The sequence below is a fragment of the Cynocephalus volans genome, chromosome 14 (assembly GCF_027409185.1).
Source record: "Cynocephalus volans isolate mCynVol1 chromosome 14, mCynVol1.pri, whole genome shotgun sequence".
NCBI classification, from domain to species: Eukaryota; Metazoa; Chordata; class Mammalia; order Dermoptera; family Cynocephalidae; genus Cynocephalus; species Cynocephalus volans.
In genome coordinates this window covers 2,359,555-2,372,085 of record NC_084473.1, presented here as the reverse complement: position 1 = coordinate 2,372,085, position 12,531 = coordinate 2,359,555, and the positions used below count along the sequence as shown (strand labels likewise).

The window sequence follows — 12,531 nt, the reverse complement described above, 5'->3', positions numbered from 1 at the left end:
TGCTTAAGCAGTGATTTTGTCTTTCTCTCTTTCTTTCTTTTTTTTTCTTTTTTTTTTTTCTACTGATTGACTATTTTAGCAGCTTACTAGGATGTCACAACAGCCCGAGAGACTTACTGAAGTTTTCAGGAACATTCAGCAAATGTGTCACTTAACCTTCACAGTTAGGGGGTGAGCCTAGCCAGTGGGACGCCAGCATGGAGTGCACTGATGACTGGCTGCCTCTGGTCCTCTGGAGGCTTCTGCCCCCACTTAGCTCTCCACAGGGATGTGAGAAATTGCACCCAGATGATCAGCTTGTGTGGAAAGAATCTCTGTCCCCAGTGGGGTCAACATGCTGCACTACATCATGCCTTTATCAGATTTGTGTTAATGGCAGCACTGGAATTATGGTCATAAAGCTGACAGCTATAAACAAATAGAAACTTTTCTGGAGGAGAGTTTCATAAGGGAGGCAGGTGCCTGTGCTTCCTCAGTAGCTCCAGGCTCCTATGATTTCCTTGAGACACTGGAATCTTTCCAGGCACTGGTCACACTAGACTTTGTCATATTCTGAAGTCTAAAAAGAAAGGAAATTCTAAACTTCCAGCTTGTAGAGAGCTTGAGTGTAAAGCTCCAGGCTGGAGCTGGGAGATTCAAGTCAATGTGTTTGCCAGGTGTGTCTGCCCAGTAACTGGTATACAGGTACACATATGTGCCAAAGATGTGTGCCCGTGCTCAGAAAAAAGCACAGAGTCACATTTGTTAATCATATGCTGGGAGAAAATTGTTAAAGTTAACTTTCAACTTCTATAACTGCAGAACTTTCTCAGCAGAGAAGTGGTGGGCACAGACAAAGTTGCTGCTTGGTGTGCGACCTGCACACCCAAGGGTAGCATGACACACTGCAGCAGCCGTGTTGTCCCCAAGTGGCCTGAGGACTCATTTTGTTCCAAGGGACACCTAATGCCCTGTCAGATGGCTTGGAAGTGTAAGAAAGCTCACCCGGCTATTTGTTGGGTCTCTGGCTAGGGCCACCTGGCTAGAAGCAATCAAGACCAGGCAGTTTGGGAGGTGAGTTGTCATTGGCACGATCAACAAGAGACGTTTGGAACCTGCCAGGAGATGGAAGTGCTTCCCTGTAGGGGGTATGACTCAACATTTCCCCAAAACTTTGAAAATCTCATTTATTGTAGCATCATTTTTACCTATATTACGTTCTGTAATATTTCTTAAAATATAAACATCAACTCCACCTCGTTTTCCTGAAAGACTAATGAGTGTGTTTGTTATTTTACATTTCCCACACCAATCGGGGTGCTCTCTGTTACTGTTTTTTTACTTTGTGTCTATGTTGTCACCAAGTGACATCTTAGTGTCTTCTCTGAATTTAAAGTGCAGCTTAAACTCTTAACAGGAGCATATTTGTTTGTTAACAGCTATTTTTCAAGCATTTTAACTTTAAATACATAGATATCTCCCAAAATGGAGAAGATTGTATTAAGAAATTTCATTCCAGTAAAACTCTACCCGGTCTGCCCTCTGCTAAACAATTTTGTGAATCAGGACAAAGCCCAAAGAAAAGAGAAAGAGAGGAAAGAAGGTGACGATGAGTGTGGCAATAAGCAAATATCTAGGAAAAAGCAGTGGCCAGTCATCAGAGGCGAGGTGAGCTCATGCAGTATGTTTGGATGGCAGATCCAATGTTCAACTTAGATTTTTGTCTATTTTTAGGGAAATAAATATAGATAATTATGTACCCAATTATCTAAAGCAAATTATGTACTAAGCCCGGGTAGATATTGGTGGTTCTTCCTAAAATTTTAATGCACGTATCAAATTTTCCTTTCAAAATTTATCATTTTCTTTAAGAATTATTTATGGGTTTTAAGGCTGAATTGGACAGAAAACTTCTCCCAATAAGGAGGTTAAGTGTAGAAGGATCAGTGTATAGAAGGCGGCGTTTTGGCCTTTGGTAGGACACACCCCCCCACCACCACCGATTCAGATTTCTCTTTGCGTCCATGTAGGAAGTGTGTTTGGCTGGCCTGAGTGTTAGACAGATGGATGCAGTTATAAATGGACTGAGTCTGTTGGTGTCTGGATGGAAGTTTGATCTGTCACCTTCCCTCATCCATCCAACGAGGACATGAGAAGTCGGCCAGGGCCAGGTTCAGTAGAGATCGTCACTTACTCAATGTTTTTTCCTGAGCTATGAATAATTCTGCTCTGATCCTGAGATGCAATCATATCCAAAAGCCAATCAAGTCACAGCCATTTAATTGGAGGATCCCTCCACAACTGCTTTCGTGGAAAAAACACGTTGAATTCTGCAGCCGATGCCCTGGGCCGAGAACCAGCAGGTGTGGACACTGAAGAGTCATTCCACGATCATCATTGTCGTGACTTGTCCTGCACTGAGGTTGTGGACTCCATGCAGAGAGCTGGATACATGCTGCCTTTCAAAGCAGAAACAGCCCTGCAGGGTAAGTGTTATTGTTTTTGTAGATGTGAAAGTAGAAGCCTCAGATGACAAGGTGAGTTACCAAGGCCGCCACCTACTACATCAGCAGCCAGAACCAGACAGCGAGCACTTGACTCCCAGCTCATGCTCCCAGGACACAGAGCAGTCTTTGCCCACCAGGCATGCTGTTGGCATGGCAGGGGAAGCACTTAAAAGCAGGGTGCATTGCAGAGTCAGAGTGTGGGGTGTGATCTTTGCAGGAGTTAGGATGCTTGCTCTACAGTGCTCCTTGCAGAGAGGAGTTCCCATTCCCTGAGTCGGGAAGTGCTCCTGCAGCTCCACCTCTGCCCATCTTCTGTCCACTACAGGGGACACTGCTGTGCACACACCTTCACTCCACGGAAGCTGCTGAGCATGGTCTCAACATTCGCACATGGACAAAGCAGCTGTCACCAACACTTGCATTTCACAGAGGAGAAAACGAGACTCACAACGTTGGAAGCCTGCCCAGGGCACATTCCTAGCAAGGGCAGAGCTGAATTCAGCACAGCACCTGTCTTCTGTCCCACATAAAGTAGCACTGTTGCTTTCATGGACTCCACCTCTTCTATGGGGAACCCAAATACTAACCACGGTGATTCTGATTCTCTGCACATGAGGGGACAGGAAGAGCCCCAAGTATGTTCTGCCTCTGACTGTGCATGTTCTGTGGTGCCTTACCATGCTGTCATTTGCAGGATTCCATATGCCCATTAAGCCAAAAACTCCACAGAGGCAAATACTGTCTTGGGATCAACACTGTGTCCTTCCAGAAGCAACTGCAAGAATAGCTTTGTCTAGATTAGTAGGGAGGTGAGGTGAAGGAAGGACACTTGTCCAGAGTCTTTCTCTTCCATTAGCTGGTTCCATCAGCACAGCCACCCTGGAGGGCAAGTGGTATGACTCCCACCTCATAGCTGAGGAACTGGAGACGTGTCCCAGGTGGCAGCTTGCTGGCCCAGATGTGAGCCCTTGCCTGTCTGGCTCCCGTCCAGTCTCAGGGAATTGGTTCCCTGTCATTCAGAGGCAGAGTCAGGTGGCCAGGCCTCGGCCCTCCTGCACCTTCCTGTGCAGGCTCAATGGAATGTGGAGCAGCGCAGGAGCAGAATGATGGCTGAGCTGAGCTGTCTGCAGACCCCTTCTCGTGGCTTTGTCACAGCAGCCACCACCCTGCGGCTTTGTGGCCACAGAGCTGGGCCAGGGTGGGAGGGATCCCACGGAAAACCCCTTCCATGGCAAAGCACAGTCACGTGTTTCTTGTTTGGGGTACTAATAAAAAACTTAAAACACTCAGTTTCCTTGTGTTCGGTATTTAGAATAAAGGTTCGTAAATTTAAAATACAATTTAAAAATGAATATGTCAGTTTTATGTTTTGATCCATTGTTGGAGGGGAAAAAGTAAGAAACAAAAGAGGAAAGAGGGGAAATGTGGGACTTTGAGAGAAGTGGACAAACAAAGGTGCACGCAGCACAGGGGCCATCCCTGCGTGACCAGAAGCAGACCTGCCGCAGAGCACGCGTCTGACTAAAGACGTATTCAGAAAAAAGAACATCTCTAGATCAGTGAGATAAAGATGGACCCATTTGTTTTAAAACGGGTAAAACATTTAAACTGGTATATCACAAAAGAGGGACTCCAAATGCCAATAGACAAGCTCAAAAAGTCCTCAAGATAGTCAACAGCAGGTAAGATAGAAAACGCCAGGTAAGATCACGGGAGATCCCCCCCACACAAGTGTGGCGGAAACTAAGAGGCCTGTGGTGACAAAGCTGGCGTGGGCGCTCACGCCACTCCTGGAATGCACACTGGAGCAGCCGCTGCAGAAGCTGCCCGGCAGAGTCTGCCCGAGCTCCACACAAAGGTGCCCGGCGGCCCTGCAGCTTCGATCCTGGATGTGCCCTGGATGAGTGTTTATGTCAGCAAAAGGCAGGAGCAATAAAAGATCCAGCGTGACCAAGTGTCAAAAGCATCCTGTTGACATAAAGAAGCCAGACTCAGAGCAGTGACTGCCTGACTTCTCTCACATAAGAGGCAAACCCAGCAATGGCGATGAGGATCAAAACCATGATCAGCTTTGGGGGGACCCCAAAGGCTGGCGTGGGACAGAAAGCAGCTCTCTGGAGTGTAGGTGAGTCCCAGATCCTCACCTGGGACCCCACAGGTGTTTGCCTGAGCCCGAAGTCACCCTCCTGTGCCCCATGTATGTCTCACTCCAATGTAACAACAGGAATCGACACACAAAAGAGATCTCATTAGGGTGGCATCTCCTGTTAGTTTTGGGGTCACAGTGGTTTATTGCAGTGGGCTTTCAGACCATGATTCAAGTAATAATGTAAGTATTTCAAAGACAAGCTACAACTCCTCAAGATTCAAGAATCACAGACTCTTTGAACAAGGGGCTTAAAAGGTGGGAGTTGTTTACAGATAACCATGGCTAACGTTTGTAGCACTCACCACTCACAGAATACTCTCCATTATCACCCCAACCTCACGGCAACCCTATAAATGAACACGAATACCTTTGCCAGTTTTCAGATAAACTATAAGCAGCTTGTAACTGATGGAATTGTGGCCAAGCTCTTGTTTTCTATTTCAAAACATGATGGTTTTTTCATTGCTTAGTGCATGAAAATGTGGGGAACTTTCTCAAGGCACAAATAGTAATTCCTACTGTATATATAAATATAAAAGTGTACATAAAGTCTCTAAAAAGTATCTGCATCCATTAATATCTCCTATATAATTAACAGTATACTGCAGTTGAGTATTAATCATAATACAGTATACTAAATACAATATTGTATGAGTACATTGTATGTAAGCATTTCATATATTTACATTTATGGATAATCGTATGTAGTATATTATGTAACATCATATATATGGTGTGTGTGTGTGTGTATGTGTATATATACCATATATATATATATGTATATGTCATATATAACATAATCTACTGATATAGACTATAGAGCAAAAGGAGGCTTGTGGCTCCTTTGCTTTCAAGATATTCTGGAGCAGAGGGGTCTCTGTGACGACTTGCTCCTGCCTGTGGCAGCCTAGAGACCTGTGTCCTTTAGAGCCATTTCCCCACCCATCCCACTGACAAGCACCCGATTTTCTAAAATATAATTCGTCTTATCTCTGGACAGATTCCCAGGCTAAACACTAAAATCCAAATTTCTGGCAGATATTCTCAGGCCATGGGAATTCTGTTCCCAGCTGACTCTGGCTGCTTCTAGAGGATGACACACAAGGAGCACCCTCTCATCCCCTGCTGACTCCAATCCCAACACCTATGAAAACGCAGGCTGGGGAGCTGCCTCCGCTGCTGGGAACCCCGGATGGCTGAGACCCCTGATCTCAGGCCAGCACGTCAAAGAGGCTTTCACATGTTGGTTACAGGAAAACAAGGAACCCAGAGATCTTTTAAGTGATGCTACTAAAACGTCTTCCCACACAGGCACTTTGTAAATAGCTTTTCTAACATCTTAAACTTTACATCTAGAGATCCAAGCATGTTTTAGAAGGACAAACTTGCCGTGCATGCACACACGCTTAGATGTAAAAATAGGGGCTTCTACGGGAATTTGAGGACCAACTTCAGGACCAAGTTAGAAAAACAGCAGAGACGAAATTAAAACCAGGCTGTTCCGTTCTCTTCCAACACGGCGCCTCCTGCAGCGCCGATTACATCATAAAAATGAGAAGTCCCAGTGAGATGATAAAATATCATTCTTTTTCGCTATTTGTTAAATACTTTTATGTGATATGTCCTAGAGGATTAAGCAAATCTCAAAAAAGGAAAACAAACTTTAGAAGCCGCATCACACATACGTAACAGACATATGTCACACCAGATTGCAATAAAACTAGTAGAAATGAACAGGCTCTTTAAATCCACCACTTTGAAATTCAGAATTTTAAAAGTTAATTCCAAGGAACATTTGGCTTAAAAATGTAATTGTATCCAGCACCGAAATATTACTTAGAAATTTAACATAATTATAGTACCAAAGCAATAGTTACAAGATAACAATGGCTTTTAGGAAAGAAAAGGAAAGTAGAAACAAAACAAAATAAAACAAAGCACTGTGTATCCAAGTTAGATTCTAGAAGAAAGTCAATTACGGTAAAATAAATCGAAAAGAAAAAAGAAAGAAACGTTGGTGAAATTTTAGAAAAAAAAATAGAAAAAATAAAGCAGTGACTGTAATAAATCAATTCAAGATTTAATTCTTTGAAATATTTTTAAATTTTTGACATTAGAGAGTCTCAAACAGATAACAATCCTAGCTTTCTTCAGGTGATCAATGTGCCCTTCACAATCACAACAAAAATATACAACCTAACCTAGCAATGTGTACAAGCAAGCTAACAGCCGGAACCACTCAAATAGAAAACACATTTTCTAAGTCCGAAAAAAGATGTATCAGAAAGAAATAGCTGCCTTACTTCTCAAAGCCCATCTATGAAAATAAAAATAAAATAAAATAAAATAAAATAAGAAGAATGCTAAACACGCTGACTGGAAATTGAAACAAAACTTGTGAAAGGAGCCTGAGTCCTGAGAGGAGGTGGCTGTGGCTCGTCACCACACCAGGGCTGCGAGGTCTGAGCGGGAAGCGTGCCAGGCAGTGCCCAGGCCCTGGGAGACCTCGCAGCCCCAGCGGAGGATCTGAGTCCATTCCAGGAGCAGTGCGCACCAGGGAGGGCATTAAGAAGGAGCGTGCTATGGCAAAATGTCACATGGGTCTGCTACTGCCAGCGTCTGAAGGTTGGAAAGTAAGAATTAAACTTGGAGAACCACTGAGGAGACTGTTGTTTTATGGTAGCTGGTGATTATTCTGACTTCAGCTAAGGCTGGTGCTGGGGACCAGAGAGGACTCAGTTTGGAGGTGGAAATAACGCCTTTCTAATGTGCTGGAAACAAGCGGATGGGACACTCGGAGAAATCAGGGGTGACGTCTAAGTACATGGCTGGAGGTTTTAGGTGAACAGTGGTGCCGTTTTGTGAGTTTAGAGAGACAAGGGTGATGTCTAAGCACTTACTTGTGTATGGGGCATTGTTTCTAGAGATGCAGTCTCTGCTCTGTCCATGCTGTGTCTGAGATGCTACCAGGCATGCAGGTGGCAATGTCAGATTGTTGAAAGGTGGAGGAATCGGTAGCTCAGAGAGGGGATAAAGACCCAAGTGACTATATAGTCTCCTTCATGACGGTATGTAATTATGTCCAAATCCAACTTCCAGGAGGAGATTAAGGAAATCTACAGACAATACCTGTTGTTGCAAGCTCCTGTGATGAGTCTGTATTTGTTTGCCAGGCAAGTGTTTGGACACTTTGGTGGTAGCATGTAAGGTAGGCATCCAGACATATTTGCAATCGTGTTCAGTACATCTTCGGTTAAAACATCTGAGAAAAAAACAACAGACCATAAACTCTCTATTTATAATAACAAATCTGCTTAAGAAGGTAAATTTTCTATTGTAGACTCAAAAGTGGCTCCAGAATGTGAATTTGGGATTCACAGATAACCCAAGTCATTCTTTTGAGAAAATCTAACTTCTCTCTTTAAATCAACTGTTCTCTCATTAAAATCCCTTGAGCTTCTCAATTGCTTAGGAATGTGGGGATTTTTTAAAAAAAACATTTTTGCTTTGTGATCTTTCAGAAAAGTAGTCTAAGAACTCTGAGTCCGCAGGGAGCTGCACCATGAATAAGCCCCTTCTCAGAGCCATCACCAGCTCCCTCTCGGCCCTTCCCCAGTGCGCACTCATTACAACTGCACAGTGAGGCATTTCAGTGTTCGCTGAGGCATTTGCTTCTGGCAATGGCCCCAATTATTCAGAAGATGGTGAATACATAGTATTTACACCACTCTAATAAGAAAAAACAAAACAAAACAAAACAAAAACCTGCCCTGGTCGAGTTGCTAATGGTATTCACCTGTCCATCTATTAAACCCTTCGTATTTCCTTCTTATTGATTTCTGGTTCCCGTCTTGTAAATCTTTCTAGAGCAGGGCCCCAGCAAACAGTCCCTTTCACATTTTTGTCAATCGTAGCACTATTTTTATGTTATTTAACATCAAAGCAAGAGCTGCTTTGCTGTCTATTATGGTTTATATAAATCTTTGAATATAATGTCATAAAACTTTGATCAACTAGTTAGATACCAATGAAACTGAGACATTCAACAGAAAAAAAACAAGAAAGAATGCATTCCTCTTTCAAATCAGAAAGATATGAGTCTCTTCATAAAGAATGTTCACTAGACAATCTCAAAGGGAGTGACTATGGGAAAAGTTAAATAAACCTTGGACTGCAATTTACATCAGTTAATGGAAGACTGTGCATTTGCTTAAAAGATGAGCACAAATACAGTGCAGGAGAATGCTCAAGCCTGCCGTGAAATGCAACAAATAGTGTGCAATAGGAAAGAACCAAATGACCCCAGCTATGCTGATGAACAAAGCCAATGTTGACAAACTGCCTGGAAGGAGGATACCTGCATTTCATGTAGCTACTGCTTGTTGATGAAGTGATAGGGAATCTACCGGAATCCTTTTATTTTTCTTACATTTTAAATTGTCCAGATTGGGAAAAATTTAGAGTCATCCTGCATTACGGGATTTTTCAATTCTACATCATGCCTGGACTGAGCACACCAGCCTGTTCTCCCTAAATGTCTACACCCTCAGACCTGGGCAGCGAGGGCCGTGTTTCTGAAGCAGGAACCAGAAAGACCACAGCTGACACCAGAAGACGTCACTTCTGTTGGAGTCCTCACTTACACCACAACAGGACAGTGGGCCAACAGCACTTAGAAGCATTTTCCAGTCACATCATTTGAAAACAAGACAAAACAAAACAAAACAAACAAACAAAAAAAGCATTTCAAGTGAATCTTTGGTTGCTATGAATTCAACTAAACTTGAATGTTAAGTTTAAGACCTGAGAATTCTAGTTAATCCTGGTGGGTGGAGTCTGTCTTATTCTAAAAAAATGAGCACTAAATTGACCTACCGCTAGTTAGAAGGAAGAAATCAGAGACCAAGTAGCTCCTGGCACTGCACTGAAAAAATCTTGGCAAGTTCATTAAAAAGAGGTTTTTCTTTCTGGTTCTCCATCATAGTAATGATGGCCATGCCTGTGACCACAGTGGTTCCCATCTCAATATCTCATGGCCATAGGGTGCTTCAGATTGAGACATCTCGCTCCTCATTTATGTTTTGTCTGCCAGCAGCCGTGAGTGACCAGCCCATGGAGTCCTCATTGCAGAGACGAGCAGCCTGGCCCTCAAAGGCCTTCAGTAACAGCACTAAGGCAAGGACCAGGGGGAAGGCGGGGCTTGCGTTTTAAAGAATTGCTGCTTTCATCCTGTGACCAAGCAGGAACCCCATTTAACTTGGTGGCGATGAGAAGCACCCTCAACAAGCCACCCCCTGAACAAAGTCAGGACATTCTCCCCACCTGGGAGCTGCCATGGCTGGGTGGGACTGAGGCACGCGAGGGCTTACCAGTGAGATGCTGTGACTGTCCACGTTTCAGGAAAACATCCCCTTTCATCGCTTGTACGGAAGTTTCCATGATCTCTGCGGCACGTGAAATAGCGCCACTAGTCGGCTCGGGGAGTTTGGAAAAAGATAGAAGCTGAGTTGGGGAAATGATTTCCCTTTTTCTGAGGTTTCTATGGCACAAAGAAGAGATAAAATATAAATTATTTGATGGTTTTTGGTTGTTTTGGTACTTAATTAGTAATTAATTGAGCAACTGTTACATACCAGGCACTGTGCTGGGCACCGGGGCATACCCAAAGATGACAGTTGTACAGTTTCTGTCCACAGGATCATAGAGTTTAGGGACAGGGATAGGACAGGATTATATGTAACGTATCAGTACTGAATGATGAAGAAACAGCCCATACGAGTATTGGCCCTTTACAGAACATCCATGTCTGAACTCACTTGATTTCTAAACAGCTGTCAGGAGAGGTCTTCTCATCAAAATGCAGGTAGACATCATTTATGCCCTAGCTCTTGAAGTTGGGATGAAAGAGTGCACAGGCCTGCAGGCCTCAGGAGCTAGCACCTGCTGGGGCTGCAGGTGGCCAAGCCTGATGTCCTGCCCTGCCCACTCCAGGGCAGAGAATTAACCCCTACAGCATCAGAACCTACAGCAAAGCTGTTTGCAGTGAGGGCAGAAGCACCCTAACAGAACAGAAACCTGTGAGGCCAGTCTCACCTGCCGGCGTCCCCTCACCTGCCGGCCTCTCCTCTCCTGCTAGCCTCTTTCACTGTTTATATGTACATCATACAAATAGTATAACATGACATCATGCTGCACACCTGAAATGCACATATATGATATATAACTTGCCTTTGTCCAGAAGTCTCATGTGTTCTGCCAGCAACCCTGCAACTGCATTAGGTTATTAGTAGGTGAAGTCTGTCTCCCCAAAGTTCAGAACTTTACATGTTGGCAGTTCTAAAATATAAGTATTTTGCATTTTAAGTTATACATCATATACATGTATATGTACAAGGTCTCCATCACTCACCGGGGATGACTTTATTCTACAGGTGTGTGTTTCTCTGTGTACATACAAATGTGTGCACATTACTATTTTATAGTGTATATACACATGTGCATACGTACATGTTATTATACTGTAACATGTCTCTGTTTATATACGTGTACACATATCCTATATACGTGTTTGTCAGTGTATATATAGACATGTGTACACATATCTTCTTATTTTATAGATAATATGTACACATGCACACATAAAATGATGGGAAACCCAGTACTAATCAACAGAATTAAAACAAATCCACCTGGAGACATTTTAATAAATGGATTGATTAGACATGCCGTAGCACTGGGCTGGCCCAGCATCTGCAAGACTTCAGCAGGGACTAGACGAATCTCGCCCCCTCCTCCTCACCCAGGGCCCTGATCGCTGGACCCTGTCAGTTTCCTCACCACAGTTCAGATCTGCTCGGGGGCCTGAGCCGTCCTGGCTGAGCCTGGAGGTGAAAGTCCTTTCCTTCTTCCTAGGGAAAGTCACCCCCTGACCTGACACCCAGAGACTTTGCTAAGGCTGCCACCGCCCTCTATAACCACTGGCCAGAGCCAGGCCCATCCCCGGGCTGCACCTCCATTCCTGCTGTCGGATTTGCTTCCTCGCCTGGTGGCCAGGGATGGCCGTGGGTACCCCTCAGCCTCAAGGCGAGACTACTCATCCCAATCCATAAGGGGCTCAGCCCACATGGTCAGGATCCTGTCCTGCACCCTGCCTGCTGCCCCACCTCCTGGATCCCTGTGCCTTGTGATGCAGATTCTTCTTGAGCCCCATCAGATGTCTCCACTTGGAACTGGAGTCTCCTCTTGATGCCTGCTGTGCATGGCTGCATCTCAGAGCTCCCGGCCTCCCAGCGCGGGCTGGTCTGTGCTGCTGCAGGTGCCTATCTCTGCCCGGGCCTATCCTTGTATCCATCATGTGGCCCCTGCAGAGGGACTCGCCCTTCCTGGTTGTCACCTCCCTCCATACCTACATGTTGAGGGGCACACCCGCCATGTGCTCAGTGCAGGAGAGTCTGGCCGGGTGTTTTGTACCAACCAGCAGGGAACCGGAGTATGCACTGTTCATCTGGTACTGTTTCCCAGGTGCAGTCACAGGTAACTGCAAATGCCTATCAGCCTTACAACAGTTGTGTCCCCAGCCTGGAGCTGTGGCTATTTCAGGACCTTGGCTTCAGAACGTGAGAAGAGTATTTAAGAAATGACAGATGTGTGCTCTTATTGCAGCAAAATAGGTGATTTTGAACTCAAAGTCGGGAAATGTTGACTCTAGCTGGCTGGGCACGAGCCAAGTGAGTAGTCAATGGAAAGAGCCATGTGTCCAGTTCCTGCTCCCACTCATGCTCCGGGCTCCCGGCAGTGACGTGACCCATCCAGCAATGTCATTTTTGTACAGTAGTAAAGCTCCCTGGCGCTTCAACCTGAAGCCTGGGCAGTGCCCAGGAAGCTTCAGTGTTAGCA

General features: G+C 44.7%; 1 protein-coding gene across 1 annotated transcript in view; it reads right to left on the bottom strand.

Moving 5' to 3' along the window:
* TPO (thyroid peroxidase) overlaps nt 1-12,531 on the bottom strand; it is a 79,724-nt gene that overhangs the window by 55,996 nt on the left and 11,197 nt on the right. Inside the window, exons 3-4 of the mRNA XM_063078685.1 lie at nt 10,005-10,174; nt 7,765-7,897 (exon numbers count right to left, since the gene is read on the bottom strand). Of these exons, the coding sequence (XP_062934755.1) occupies nt 7,765-7,897; nt 10,005-10,174 (303 nt within the window). The remainder of the gene's footprint in view (nt 1-7,764; nt 7,898-10,004; nt 10,175-12,531) is intronic.